Source organism: Grampus griseus (assembly GCF_964374135.1).
Source record: "Grampus griseus genome assembly, chromosome: 11".
NCBI classification, from domain to species: Eukaryota; Metazoa; Chordata; class Mammalia; order Artiodactyla; family Delphinidae; genus Grampus; species Grampus griseus.
This window is the reverse complement of record NC_139005.1, coordinates 21355585-21371564: the sequence shown is the minus strand read 5'-3', so window position 1 is coordinate 21371564 and position 15980 is coordinate 21355585. Positions and strand designations below refer to the sequence as shown.

At 36.4% G+C, this 15980-nt stretch overlaps 1 protein-coding gene across 4 annotated transcripts in view; it reads left to right on the top strand.

The window, feature by feature from the left end:
* The window catches only part of ITPR2 (inositol 1,4,5-trisphosphate receptor type 2), a gene marked incomplete at its 5' end in the record, with an annotated part of 524405 nt that overhangs the window by 213357 nt on the left and 295068 nt on the right, over positions 1-15980 (top strand). For all 4 annotated transcript variants that reach the window (XM_082665011.1, XM_082665010.1, XM_082665012.1 and 1 more), the window contains 3 exons: positions 4506-4563; positions 5999-6164; positions 7225-7398. In XM_082665011.1, the coding sequence (XP_082521137.1) occupies positions 4506-4563; positions 5999-6164; positions 7225-7398 (398 nt within the window). The remainder of the gene's footprint in view (positions 1-4505; positions 4564-5998; positions 6165-7224; positions 7399-15980) is intronic.

Genomic DNA, 15980 nt, shown 5'->3' with positions numbered 1-15980 from the left:
CCATGTCCTCAAGTCCATTCTCTAGTAGGTCTGCGTCTTTATTTCCATCCTACCCCTAGATTCTTCATGACCATTTTTTTTTTTTTTTAGATTCCACATATATGTGTTAGTATACGGTATTTGTTTTCCTCTTTCTGACTTACTTCACTCTGTATGACAGACTCTAGGTCCATCCACCTCACTACAAATAGCTCAATTTCATTTCTTGTTATGACTGAGTAATATTCTATTGGATATATGTGCCACATCTTCTTTATCCATTCATCTGTCAATGGACACTATGGCTGCTTCCATGTCCTGGCTATTGTAAATAGAGCTGCAATGAACACTGTGGTACATGACTCTTTTTGAAGTATGGTTTTCTCAGGGTATATGCCCAGTAGTGGGATTGCTGGGCTGTAGGGTAATTCTATTTGTAGTTTTTTAAGGAGCCTCCATACTGTTCTCCATAGTGGCTGTACCAATTCACATTCTCACCAACAGTGCAAGAGGGTCCCCTTTTCTCCACACCCTCTCCAGCATTTATTGTTTGTAGATTTTTTGATGATGGTTCTGACTGGTGTGAGATGATATCTCATTGTAGTTTTGATTTGCATTTCTCTAATGATTAATGATGTTGAACATTCTTTCATGTGCTTGTTGGCAATCTGTATATCTTCTTTGGAGAAATGTCTATTTAGGTCTTCTGTCCATTTTTGGATTGGGTTATTTGTTTTTTTGATATTGAGCTTCATGAGCTGCTTGTACATTTTGGAGATTAATCCTTTGTCAGGTGCTTCATTTGCAAATATTTTCTCCCATTCTGAGGGTTGTCTTTTGGTCTTGTTTATGGTTTCCTTTGCTGTGCAAAAGCTTTGAAGTTTCATTAGTTCCCATTTGTTTATTTTTGTTTTTATTTCCATTTCTCTGGAGGGAGGTCAAAAAGGATCTTGCTGTGATTTATGTCATAGAATGTTCTACCTATGTTTTCCTCTAAGAGTTTTATAGTGTCTGGTCTTACATTTAGGTCTTTAATCCATTTTGAGTTTATTTTTGTGTACGGTGTTAGGAGTGTTCTAATTTCATTCTTTTACATGTAGCTGTCCAGTTTTCCCAGCACAACTTATTGAAGAGGCTGTCTTTTCTCCATTGTATATTCTTACCTCCTTTATCAAAGATAAGCTGACCATATGTGCATGGGTTTATTTCTGGGCTTTCTATCCTGTTCCACTGATCTATATTTCTGTTTTTGTGCCAGTACCATATTGTCTTGATTACTGTAGCTTTGTAGTATAGTCTGAAATCTGGGAGTCTGATTCCTCCAGCTCCGTTTTTCTTTCTCAAGATTGCTTTGGCTGTTCAGAGTCTTTTGTGTTTCCATACAAATTGTGACTTTTTTTGTTTAGTTCTGTGAAAAATGCCAGTGGTAGTTTGATAGGGATTGCATTGAATCTATAGATTGCTTTGGGTACTATAGTCATTTTCACAATGTTGATTCTTCCAATCCAAGAACATGGTATATCTCTCCATCTGTTGGTATCATCTTTAATTTCTTTCATCAGTGTCTTAAAGTTTTCTGCATACAGGTCTTTTGTTTCCTTAGGTAGATTTTTTCCTAGGTATTTTATTCTTTTTGTTGCAATGGTAGATGGGAGCGTTTCCTAAATTTCTCTTTCAGATTTTTCATCATTAGTGTATAGGAATGCCAGAGATTTCTGTGCATTAATTTTGTATCCTGCTACTTTACCAAATTCTTTGATTAACTCTAGTAGTTTTCTGGTAGCATCTTTAGGATTCTCTATGTATAGTATCATGTCATCTGTGAATAGTGACAGCTTTTCTTCTTCTTTTCCGATTTGGACTCCTTTTATTTCTTTTTCTTCTCTGATTGCTGTGGCTAAAACTTCCAAAACTATGTTGAATAAGAGTGGTGAGAGTGGGCAACCGTGTCTTGTTCCTGATCTTAGTGGAAATGGTTTCAGTTTTTCACCATTGAGAACGATGTTGGCTGTGGGTTTGTCATCTATGGCCTTTATTTTGTTGAGGTAAGTTCCCTCTATGCCTACTTTCTGGAGGGTTTTTATCATAAATGTGTGCTGAATTTTGTCAAAAGCTTTTTCTGCATCTATAGAGATGATCATATGTTTTTTCTCCTTCAGTTTGTTAGTATGGTTTATCACATTGACTGATTTGCATATATTGAAGGATCCTTGCATCCCTGGGATAAACCCCGCTTGATCATGGTGTATGATCCTTTTAATGTGCTGTTGGATTCTGTTTGCTAGTATTTTGTTGAGGATTTTTGCATCTATGTTCATCAGTGATATTGGCCTGTAGTTTTCTTTCTTTGTGATAGCTTTGTCTGGTTTTGGTATCAGGGTGATGTGGCCTCATAGAATGAGTCTGGGAGTGTTCCTCGCTCTGCTATATTTTGGAAGAGTTTGAGAAGGATAGGTGTTAGCTCTTCTCTAAATGTTTGATAGAATTCGCCTGTGAAGCCATTTGGTCCTGGGCTTTTGTCTGTTGGAAGATTTTTAATTACAGTCTCAATTTCAGTGCTTTTGATTGGTCTGTTTATATTTTCTGTTTCTTCCTGGTTCAGTTTTGGAAGGTTGTGCTTTTCTAAGAATTTGTCCATTTTTCCAGATTGTCCATTTTATTGGCATAGAGTTGCTTGTAGTAATCTCTCACGATCCTTTGTATTTCTGCAGTGTCAGTTGTTACATCTCCTTTTTCATGTGTAATTCTATTGATTTGAGCCTTCTCTCTTTTTTTCTTGATGAGTCTGGCTAATGGTTTATCAATTTTGTTTATCTTCTCAAAGAACCAGCTTTTAGTTTCAGAGTCTGAATCTTTTACGCATTATGCGCTTTTGGTGAAAATCCAAGGTTTTTTGGTTTTCTTTTTTTGACTTGGATCAAAGAATAGTGCGAAATGCTGCTCTCAGGAGGAAAGGTATTTTGTAGGAATCACCCCGCTCAAGAAAAAAGACGTGGCATTCCCCACAATGGTCTGGATGTGGGTGTTGGCTTTATTGTGTGTGTGTATGCATGCGTTCATTCTCTATTTCCTTGCATGGTTGTAAATTGGTAGTATATTTCAGTTTTTCACATTTAAAATGTGTAAGAATGAAGCCACTCTATCTGTGAGTGTGGGAGCATAATGACATAGAGCATAAAATTTATTGTAAAAATTTTGTGACTCTGGAAAGTACCTTATGAAACCTAAGGTATATTAAATTACCATTTTTCTGGATAGATCAGGCCAGTCATGGCAAGTTGGAAACTATGTTGTATTGAAGAATTAGCCAGTTAACAGAATTCTTTTGCTGGGGCAGGATTTGTACACAGATATGATACTTTCTTTTAACCACAACCACTGTGATAACATCAGGAAGCCTCCTCTTCTTTGTGCATCTATCGATTTGATAGGAATGAGTCAATGATTATAAGTGTGTAGTTAATGTAGATGCTCAACCAAATGTCCTGCTGTCCGACTCATCGGTACCATCCAAAGGCAGCATGCCTCTATGGAAGGGGTTAAGCTGTCCTGAGCTAGAAGTCTCCTTGGAACATTTGCAACAGTGTTGGTTTTTTTATGCTTCCCAGAACTGTAGAACTCCAAAGGGCTATTTCCAGGAATGTTAGGGCAGAACCAGAAAGTCTTGCTGGCAGTTGCATTGACACTAGCATAAGAATTATTGGCTTTCAGAAGCCAGACTTCTGGAAACAGGAGCTCTAAGTGTCAGTAAAAGTGTGGGAGGGAAAGTCTAGGGGCATCCCCAGAAAACCAGTTCTCTCTGATTTACCTGATCTCTTAAATTGGTTGTATTCATTAGAGATAGCATTCTGGGAAGAATTCTTTTTGCCTTTTTATGTCTTGCTCTGTTTTCTTTTCATACTTTTGGAGGTAAGAAATAAATTGTGTACTTATCGTAGATATTTTCAAAATGTTATTGTTGGGGATGAGTGAAGAATCATGATTGGTTCACATTAAAAAAAAAAAAAAATCAAATACCCTGTCCCAGAAGAAGAAGGGACGGATTTATAGAAGTAAGCTTAGGTTAAAAGATCATGTTTGGAAGTACCATGTAGTAACAAGGTTCCGTATAGGTATACTGTGATTCTTTAAAAAATATTATCCTTCCATGTCATTACCCATTTAAATTAAATGTGTGTATATAGGTGTGTGTGTACTTGAGATATATATATATATATGTATATATATATATATATATATATACACACACATACATACTTATATAGATGTGGAAAGTTTGTAAATGGTCCTTTCTGATCTTTTAAATGTATCTTTGACTATAACAATATATATTTTAAAATGTAAACTTCAGTTTAACATATTGACCGATAAGGGGAACTGTATTGTGACTTTTTTAAAGTGTTAATTGACTTTTGGTGGCATAAAGAAATTACAAAAGTATTTTTAGGTAAGCTAATATTATCATAAATATTGGGACTCCTAATTATAAAATGATAAAGAATGGATTTTACCATTTGTCTTTGCAGCTGTTGTTCCTGACATAGATGAAATTGCAGCTCAGGCAGAAACTATGTTTGCTGGAAGGTACAGTAACATTTATGTGTCTTTTTCTTGTAAATAAGATTTTACTTAGAATTTTATTGACACTTTATTGTTCACTTCGCTATATCTATTTAATTTTAGATCCTTTATCGTTGCCAACATAATTTCTGCCATAAATGAAGCTGCTAATTTACTGTAGAAGAGAAAGCATAGCTTTTCTTTAGGTCAGGTAAAAAAAAGACAGGAGACATGAGTTCAGTGTATTGAACTTTCCCCTGAATTCTTTGCTTTTCTTTGCTCAAATAATGACAGCACACGAACGCCCTTCAAGTTTCCTGGTATGAATATTGCTGCCTCTTGCAAAATGTTGCTTCCCCAAATCTGAGAAATTGGAGGCAAGAAAGTAACTTCTTTCAACGTTATCATTAACTTTATAAGTGAGAAATAACGCTATTTTCTGCCAATTGGAAATATCCATGATTAAGGAAAATGAAACATCTCTGACATGACTATTCTCCTTTGCTGTCAGGTGCCCTGCTACTCACTGTTTTTAGGTTGTTTCTTTTTTTCCCATAAATGAAAGTAATAGTCAAAAAGAAAAGTCAAAACCGTAAAATGTCTGAGCTACAAATTATTGAGTTTCTGGCATTCATTTTTATCATAGATTTGCCATGAGTACCTAAACAAATTTCTGTACTAAGGCACTGCATTTTCTTTGGTTAGAAAGAAAGACAAGAATGAGGAATCAGGGGAACCCAAAAGGATTTTTATCTCTAGTGAACATTTGGTTTAAGTTTGTTTTTATATTGTTTTGCCAGTTTTTGCTGTTGTTATTGTTGCTGTGTTTTCCTATTCAAGTATTTCATTATTCCCGAGAAGAGAGAATAAACCAGTGTATGATTTTCATCTTAAAATAAGTGGCCTTTTTATCAGGGGAATCTTGCTCAGAGTCCGGATACACCAAACTCGCAGAGTTGCTCTGGTGATGCCTGTGTGCCTGTGTGCACGAGCACTGCCTTCCCCGTGCCTCACCACCTGTCGTGGAGAGGTTTTTGGACTCTGGGGAAGTTCAGTCCTTGATGTACATCCAGCCAAGTATGTCTTCTCAATAAACGCTTCAGGATTGATTCAGATTCTATCTTTTGTCTTTGCCTAGATGACCAAATCATCCCGGTTTGCCTGCTACTTTCCCAGTGCACTTACTCAAAGTCGCCTATCTTGGGAACCCCCTCAGTCTTGGACAAACTGGGACTTAGGTCACCCCTACTGTCATGGACAAACACAAGTTTTCTCTATGTTTTGTTTCCTCATTAGTTACCCGAGGCCAAAAAAGAGTAAAAATTTCTTCCTTTATACTTTCCAGTTTTTTTTGGCGGGGTGGGTGGGTGATAACTGAGGATGTACACACAATTTTAACCACTTCTGACTAAATTTTATGTAAATATAAGTTATTTTAGAATAATTTTTGGTTTTATAGAAAGGAAAAAAATCCAGTTCAACTTGATGATGAAGGAGGCAGGACATTTTTACGGGTCCTCATTCATCTGATCATGCATGACTACCCTCCTTTGCTATCAGGAGCCCTGCAGCTGCTGTTCAAGCACTTCAGCCAGAGAGCGGAAGTTTTACAGGCATTTAAACAGGTGAGATTCAGTAGCCCTCAGTAGTTCCATAGCAGAGGCTCTGAAAATATTGTTTATAACATCCAACCTGACTTCATGGTTGCAGAGTTAATGAGCCTGTGCAGCTTTCCCTGGGAACACTTTCTATTTTTAAAGATAGATATGGCCTTGTCTTAGGCCAAGACTTGATCTATTTTAGAAAGAGATCCCCACAAGTGATTTTTCAGTTAATATCTTTAATGTAAATGACAGGCACTAAAATTTAGGAGGGCACTGGGAGATAAAACCATATTAGGAATTTTGTTGCCGGTGCTGTTATTTTGACCCCAGATTTTACTGATAAATTTGGGTAATGCACTGAAATAAATGTCGTGATTGAAAAAATGTAGAAATCCAAAAGAAAGGAATTGTGATGGATCTAATCTTTTTCTTTGTTGTCTTTGAATGATATCAATCTTGAGACCATTAATGAGAAATATCTCAGGGCTTACATGTATTTCACTAATATTTATTTAATAGAGCATTGATCTTCATTAGGAAGTTTTACAAGGGTATGTTACAATATGAAATAATTAAAAGAGTAATTATATAAATACAGATAATTATTCATATATTTGTAAATGTCACACAATACATATAAATTTAGGTTTAGACTGTATCACTGTTTTCTTCCACTTGTTTTTATGCTTCTACCTCTTTTCAAATAGAGAGAGTCTCAGAAAAATTAACTTTAGCAGTAAAATTAGAGTTAGGGTATCTCTTATTTTAAATTACTCTTTAACACTTTAAAAAGCTTTGCTAGGGCTCACTTTTTTATATGTATAATTCTTCATAACATGTGAATATATTGAGTAGAGTTCACAGATACTTTCAGGGGAATTTTCATGATCAATATACATCTAAAATATGTAAAATATATGTAAATATATATAAAATATTCATAAATATTCTAGAAATACTAAACTTCAACTGAGGGGCAAATATGTTAAAAAGACTTGGGATTTTTGACATAAATGAAATAGGAATAAAGGAAATTCCATAAGTAAGTTAAGTAAACTAAGGATTGCAATTCTGTTTCCAGGTACAGTTACTGGTGTCCAATCAGGACGTAGATAACTACAAGCAAATCAAGGCAGACCTAGACCAGCTTCGACTAACTGTAGAAAAATCCGAGTTATGGGTTGAGAAGAGCAGCAGCTATGAGAATGGAGAAATGGGTGAAAATCAAGTAAAAGGTGGTGAAGAGCCAATTGAGGTCTGTTTTCAAGATCTATTTTGAAATAATCCAAACAATATCTTTTAAATCAGCATAAAATTTCCATTTGCCAAGTCAAATATCTGCATAAATTTGTACTTTGGTTAATTCTTGTCAATTGCTCTCACTTGTTACCTCATCTGACTACTTTTTCACTCTTCCTCCTTCCCACTGTAAATCCTATAAGCCAGGAATCAGGACAATAGGAGGGAGTGAGGTGGAGAAAAAGAGGAATAGGTCCTAAGCTGAGACCTGTACAGAGAGGGGAATTTTTGTTTCTACCATTCATGGTGGCTTTTTATTGGCAACCTATAAATCATTCCTTTTATTATTGAATAGCCTTATAAATATGTAAAAATACCCAATGGATGGACAATATGCTTTATTACCAACATGAAAATCCCCCAAATCTGTGTCATCTACAGAATAGTAAGACACTGATCATAAATCCTCTGTTATATTGGTTTTAATTTTCAGTAGGTTAATTAGTTGCTGTTTTCAGATTTCACTAAATACTAAATAAACCATAAAAATTTTTAAGCAGTGTTTTAGTAGACTAGTGCCAACAGTATAAAGATAATGTATTGAGTTTCTTAAATACCTCTCTAGTGTTTTATTTAGTTGTTATTTTATTTTATTTTATTTAACATCTTTATTGGAGTATAATTGTTTTACATTGTTGTCTTAGTTGCTGCTGTATAACAAAGTGAATCAGCTATATGTATACATAATCCCCATATCCCCTCCCTCTTGCGTCTCCCTCCCACCCTCCCTATCCCACCCCTCTAGGTGGACACAAAGCACCACACTGATTTCCCTGTACTATGTGGCTTCCCACTAGCTATCTACCTTACATTTGGTAGTGTATATATGTCCATGACACTCTCTCACTTTGTCCCAGCTATCCTTCCCCCTCCCCATGTCCTCAAGCCCATTCTCTACATCTTCGTCTTTATTCCTGTCCTGCCCCTAGGTTCTTCAGAACCATTTTTTTTTTTTTTTAGGTTCCAGATATAGGATGTTCACGTACAGTATTTGTATTTCTCTTTCTGACTTACTTCACTCTATGTGACAGACTCTAGGTCCAACCACCTCACTACAAATAACCCAATTTGGTTTCTTTCTGTGGCTGAGTAATATTCCATTGTATATATATGCCACATCTTCTTTATCCATTCATCTGTCGATGGACACTTAGGTTGCTTCCACGTCCTGGCTATTGTAAATAGAGCTGCAGTGAACATTGTGGTACATGACTCTTTTTGAGTTATGGTTTTCTCAGGGTGTATGCCAGGTATTGGGATTGCAGGGACGTATGGTAGTTCTATTTTTAGTTTTTGAAGAAACCTGCATACTATTCTCCATAGTGGCTGTGTCAATTTACTTTCCCACCAACAGTGCAAGAGGGTTCCCTTTTTTCCACACCCTCTCCAGCATTTATCGTTTGTAGATTGTTTGATGATGGCCATTCTGACTGGTGTGAGATGATATCTCATTGTAGTTTTGATTTGCATTTCTCTAATGATTAAAGATGTTGAGCATTCTTTCATGTGCTTGTTGGCAGTCTGTATATCTTCTTTGGAGAAATGTCTATTTAGGTCTTCTGCTCATTTTTGGATTGGGTTGTTTGTTTTTTTGATATTGAGCTTAATGAGCTGCTTGTAAATTTTGGAGATTAATCCATTGTCAGTTGCTTCATTTGCAAATATTTTATCCCATTCTGAGGGTTGTCTTTTGGTCTCGTTTATGGTTTCCTTTGCTGTGCAAAATCTTTGAAGTTTCATTAGGTCCCATTTCTTTATTTTTGTTTTTATTTCCATTTTTGTAGGAGGTGGGTCAAAAAGGATTTTGCTGTGATTTATGTCATAGAGTGTTCTGCCTATGTTTTCCTCTAAGAGTTTTATAGTGTCTGGGCTTACATTTAGGTCTTTAATTCCATTTTGAGTTTATTTTTGTGTATGGTGTTAGGGAGTGTTCTAATTTGATTCTTTTACATGTAGCCGTCCAGTTTTCCCAGCACAACTTATTGAAGAGGCTGTCTTTACTCCATTGTATATTCTTGCCTCCTTTATTAAAGATAAGTTGACCATACGTGTGCTGATTTATCTCTGGGTTTTCTATCCTGTTCCATTGATCTATACTTCTGTTTTTGTGGCAGTACCATACTGTCCTGATTACTGTAGCTTTGAACTATAGTCTGAGGTCCCAGAGCCTGATTCCTCCAGCTCTGTTTTTCTTTCTCAAGATTGCTTTGGCTATTTGGGGTCTTTTGTGTTTCCATACAAATTGTGAAATTTTTTGTTCTAGTTCTGTGAAAAATGCCAATGGTAGTTTTATAGGGATTGCATTGAATCTGTAGATTGCTTTGGATACTATAGTCATTTTCACAATGTTGATTGTTCTAGTCCAAAAACATGGTATATCTCTCCATCTGTTGGTATCATTTTAAATTTCTTTCATCAGTGTATTATAGTTTTCTGCATACAGGTCTTTAGTCTCCCTAGATAGGTTTATTGCTAGGTATTATATTATTTTTGTTGCAGGTGTAAATGGGAGTGTTTCCTTAATTGCTCTTTCAGATTTTTCATCATTACTGTATAGGAATGCAAGAGATTTCTGTGCATTGATTTTGTATCCTGCAACTTGATCAAATTCATTGATTAACTCTAGTAGTTTTCTGGTGGCATCTTTAGGATTTTCTGTGTATAGTATCATGTCATCTGCAAACAGTGACAGTTTTACTTCTTCTTTTCCAATTTGTGTTCCTTTTATTTCTTTTTCTTCTCTGATTGCTGTGGCTAGGACTTCCAAAACTATGTTGAATAATAGTGGTGAGTGTGGATATCCTTGTCTTACTCCTGATCTTAGAGAAAATGCTTTCAGTTTTTCACCATGGAGAATGATGTTTGCTGTGGGTTTGTCGTATATGGCCTTATTATGTTGAGGTAGGTTCCCTCTATGCCCACTTTCTGGACAGTTTTTATCATAAATGTGTTTTGAATTTTGTTGAAAGCTTTTTCTGCATCTATTGAGGTGATCATGTGGTTTTTATTCTTCAATTTGTTAATATGGTGTATCACATTGATTGATTTGCGTATATGGACGGATCCTTGCATCCCTGGGATAAATCCCAGTTGATCATGGTGTATGATCCTTTTAATGTGTTGTTGGATTCTGTTTGCTAGTATTTTGTTGAGTCTTTTTTCATGTATATTCATGAGTGATATTGGTCTGTAATTTTCTTTTTTTGTAGTATCTTTGTCTGGTTTTGGTATCAGGGTGATGGTGGCCTCATAGGATGAGTTTGGGAGTGTTTCTTCCTCTGCAATTTTTTCAAAGAGTTTGAGAAGGATGTGTCTTAGCTCTTCTCTAAATGTTTGATAGAATTCACCTGTTAATCCATCTGGTCCTGGACTTTTGTTTGTTGGAAGATTTTTATCACAGTTTCAATTTCATTACTTGTGATTGGTGTGTTCATATTTTCTATTTCTTCCTGGTTCAGTCTTTGAAGGTTATACGTTCCTAAGAATTTGTCCATTTCTTCCAGGTTGTCCATTTTTGGGGCATAGAGTTGCTTGTAGTAGTCTCTTAGGATGCTTTGTATTTCTATGGCGTTTTTTGTAATTTCTCCTTTCATTTCTAATATTATTCATTTGAATCCTCTCCCTCTTTTTCTGGATGAGTCTGGCTAATGGTTTATCAATTTTGTTTATCTTATCAAAGAACCAGGATTTAGTTTTATTATCTCTGCTATTGTTTTCTTTGTTTCTGTTTCATTTATTTCTGATCTGATCTTTATGATATCTTTCCTTCTGCTAACTTTGGATTTTGTTTGTTCTTCTTTCTCTAGTTCCTTTAGGTGTAAGTTTAGATTGTTTATTTGAGATTTGTCTTGTTTCTTGAGGTAGACTTGTATGCCATAAACTTCTCTCTTAGAACTACTTTTGCTGAATCCCATAGGTTTTGGATCATCGTGTTTTCATTGTCATTTGTCTCAGGTATTTTTTAATTTCTTCAGTGATCTCTTGGTTATTCAGTAATGTATTGTTTAGCCTCCATGTGTTTGTGTTTTTTATGTTTTTTTCCCTGTGATTGATTTCTAATCTCATAGTGTTGTTGTCAGAAAAGATGCTTGATATGATTTCCATTTTCTTAAATTTACTGAGGCTTGATTTGTGACCCAAGATGTGATCTGTCCTGCAGAATGTTCCGTGCACACTTGAGAAGAAAGTGTAATCTGCTGTTTTTGGATGGAATGTCCTATAAATATCAGTTAAATCTATCTTGTCTGTGGTCTCATTTAAAGCTTCTGTCTCCTTATTTATTTTCATTTTGGATGATCTGTCCATTGGTGTATGTGAGGTGTTAAAGTCTCCCACTATTACTGTGTTACTGTCAATTTCCTCTTTTAGAGCTGTTAGCAGTTGCCTTATGTATTGAGGTGCTCCTATGTTGAGTGCATATATATTTATAATTGTTATATCTTCTTCTTGGATTGATCCCTTGATCATTATGTCGTGTCCTTCCTTGTCTCTTGTAACATTCTTTATTTTAAAGTCTCTTTTATCTGATATGAACATTGCTCCTCCAGCTTTCTTTTGATTTCCATTTGCATGGAATATCTTTCTCTATCCCCTCACTTTCAGTCTGTATGTGTCCCTACATCTGACGAGGGTTTGTTGTAGACAGCATATATATGGGTCCTGTTTTTGTATCCATTCAGTAAGCCTGCATCTTTTGGTTGGAGCATTTAATCCATTCACATTTAAGGTAATTATCGATATGTATGTTCCTATGACCATTTTCTTAATTGTTTTGGGTTTGTTTTTGTAGGTCCTTTTCTTCTCTTGTGTTTGCCACTTAGAGAAGTTCCTTTAGCATTTGTTGTAGAGCGGTTTTGGTGGTGCTGAATTCTCTTAGCTTTTGCTTGTCTGTAAAGCTTTTGATTTCTTCATCGAATCTGAGTGAGATCCTTGCTGGTTAGAGTAATCTTGGATGTAGTTTCTCCCTTTCATCACTTTAAGTATATTATGCCACTCCCTTCCAGCTTGTAGAGTATCTGCTGATGAGAAATCAGCTGTTAACCTTATGGGAGTTCCCTTGTATGTTATTTGTCATTTTTCCCTTTTGCTTTCAATAGTTTTTCTTTGCTTTTAATTTTTGCTAATTTGATTACTATGTGTCTCGGCGTGTTTCTCCTTGGGTTTATCCTGTATGAGACTCTGTGCTTCCTGGGCTTGGGTGGCTATTTCCTTTCCCATGTTAGGGATGTTTTCGACTACAGTCTCTTCAAATATTTTCTCTGGTCCTTTTTCTCTCTCTTCTTCTGGGACCCCTATATTGCGAATTTTGTTGCGTTTAATGTTGTCCCAGAGGTCTCTTAGGCTGTCTTCATTTCTTTTCATTCTTTTTTCTTTACTCTGTTCCATAGCAGTGAATTCCACCATTCTGTCTGCCAGGTCACTTATCTGTTCTTCTGCCTCCGTTATTCTGTTATTGATTCTTTCTAGTGTGTTTTTCATTTCAGTTATTGTATTGTTCATCTCTGTTTGTTTGTTCTTTAATTCTTCTGGGTCTTTGTTAAACATTTCTTGCATCTTCTTGATGTTTGCCTCCATTTTTTTTCTGAGGTCGTGGATCATGTTCAGTATCATTATTCTGAATTCTTTTTCTGGAAGGTTGCCTATGTCCACTTCATTTAGTTGTTTTTCTGGGGTTTTATCTTGTTCCTTCATCTGGTACATAGCCCTCTGCCTTTTCATCTTGTCTCTCTTTCTGTGAATGTGGTTTTTGTTCCACAGGCTGCAGGATTTTAATTCTTCTTGCTTCTGCTGTCTGCCCTCTGGTGGATGAGGCTATCTAAGAGGCTTGTGTCGGTACAGTTTTTTTCCTGTAATTGATATCTAGTCTCATAGCATTGTGGTTGGAAAAGATACTTCATAAGATGTCAGTTTTCTTAAATTTACAAAGGCTTGATTTGTGACCTAAGATATGATCTATCCTGGAGAATGTTCCATGAGCACTTGAGAGGAAAGTTTATTCTGTTGTTTTTGGATGGAATGTCCTATAAATATCAATTAAGTCCATCTTGTTTAATGTGTCATTTAAAGCTTGTGTTTCCTTATTTATTTTCATTTTGGTTGATCTGTCCATTGGTGAAAGAGGGGTTTAAAAGTCCCCTACTATTATTGTGTTACTGTCAATTTCCCCTTTTATGGCTGTTAGCAGTTGCCTTATGTATTGAGGTGCTCCTATGTTTGATGCATAAATATTTATAATTGTTATATCTTCTTGGATTGATCCCTTGATCATTATGTAGTGTTCTTCTTTGTCTCTTGTGATAGTCTTTATTTTAAAGTCTATTTTGTCTGATATGAGAATTGCTACTCCAGCTTTGTTTCGATTTCCATTTGCATGGAATATCTGTTACCATCCCCTCACTTTCACTCTGTGCATGTCCCTAGGTCTGAAGTGGGCCTGTTGTAGACAGCTTATATAAGGGTATTGTTTTTGTATCCATTCAGCCAGTGTATATCTTTTGGTTGGAGTATTTTACTCATTTATATTTTAGATAGTTATTGATATGTATAGTCCTCTTTCCATTTTCTTAGTTGTTTTGGGCTTGTTATTATAGATCTCGTCCTTCTATTGTGTTTCCTGCGTAGAGAAGTTCCTTTAGCATTTGCTGTAAAGCTCGTTTGGTGGTGCTGAATTCTCTTAGCTTTTGCTTGTCTTTAAAGGTTTTAATTTCTCTGTTGAATCTGAATGAGATCCTTTCTGGGTAGAGTAATCTTGGTTGTAATTTTTTCCCTTTCATCACTTTAAATATGTCCTCCCACTCCCTTCTGGGTTGCAGAGTTTCTGCTGAAAGATCAGCTGTTAACCTTATGGGGATTCCCTTGTAATTTATTTGTTGTTTTTCTGTTACCGCTTTTAGTATTTTTTCTTTGTATTTAATTTTTGATAGTTTGATTAATATGTGTCTTGCCATGTTTCTCATTACATTTATCCTGTATGGGACTCTCTGTGGTTCCTGGACTTGACTGACTATTTCCTTTCCCATATTAGGGAAGTTTTCAAGTATAATCTCTTCAAATATTTTCTCAGTCCCTTTTTTTTCCTCTTCTTTTTCTGGGACCTCTATAATTCGAATGTTCATGCGTTTAATGTTTTTCTCAGAGGTCTCTGAGACTGTCCTCAATTATTTTCATTGTTTTTTCTTTATTCTGCTCTGTGGTAGTTATTTCCACTATTTTATCTTCCAGGTCACTTCTCTCTTCTTCGGCCTCAGTTATTCTGCTACTGATTCCTTCTAGAGAATTTTTAATTTCATTTATTGTGTTGTTCATCACTGTCTGTTTGCTCTTTATTTCTGCTAGGTCCTTGTTAAGTGTTTCTTGTATTTTCTCTATTCTATTTCTAAGATTTTGGATCATCTTTACTATCATTATTCTGAATTCTTTTTCAGGTAGACTGCCTATTTCCTCTTCATTTGTTTGGTCTGGTGGGTTTTTACCTTGCTCCTTCATCTGCTTTGTATTTCTCTGTCTTATCATTTTGCTCAACTCACTGTGTTTGGGGTCTCCCTTTCACAGGCTGCAGGTTCATAGTTGCCGTTTTTTTGGTGTCTGTCCCCAGTGGGTAAGGTAGTTTCCATGGGTTGTGTAGGCTTCCTGGTGGAGGGGCCTGGTGGCTGTTTTCTCGTGGATGAGTCTGGATCCTCTTTTTCTGGTGGGCAAGACCATGTCCAATGGTGTGTTTTGGGGTGTCTATGAACCTAGTATGATTTTAGGTAGCCTCTGTGCTAATGGGTAGGGTTGTGTTCCTGTCTTGGTACTTGTGTGGCATGGGGTATCCAGCACTGTAGCTTGCTGGTTGTTGAGTGGAGCTGAGCATTGAGACGGAGACCTCTGGAAGAGCTCTCCAGATTGATATTACAGGATCCAGGAGGTCTCTGCTGGTCATCTCTCCCACCTCAGAGGCTCAGGCCTGACACCCAAGCGGAGCACCAAGAGCCTGTCACCCACACAGCTCAGGAGAAAAGGGAGAAAAAATATAAATGAAGAAAAATAAAATAAAATAATTAAAATAAAAAATAAAAAAACATATTATTAAAATAAAAGAAGTACTTAAAACAAAAAAAGAGAGCAGTGAAATCAAGAACAAATCCACCAATGATAAGAAGCACTAAAAACTAAACTAAGAGAAGCATGTAAATCAGAAAATAGTCTGTCGCATACAGCAAACCCCAAGTCTGCAGTTGCTTCCAAAGTCTACCGCCTCAGTTTTGGGATGATTTGTTGTCTATTCAGGTATTCCACAGATGCAGGTACATCAAGTTGATTGTGGAGATTTAATCCACTGCTCTTGAGGCTTCTGGGAGAGATTTCCCTTTCTCTTCTTTGTTCGCACAGCTCCTGGGGTTCAGCTTTGGAATTGGCCCCGCCTCTGCATGTACGTCTCCACCCAGACAGGACGGGGTTAAAGGAGTGGCTGATTAGGGGGCTCTGGCTCACTCCGGCTCACTCAGGAGAGAGGGCTACAGAATGTGGGGCGAGGCTGTGGTGGCAGAGGCCAGTGTG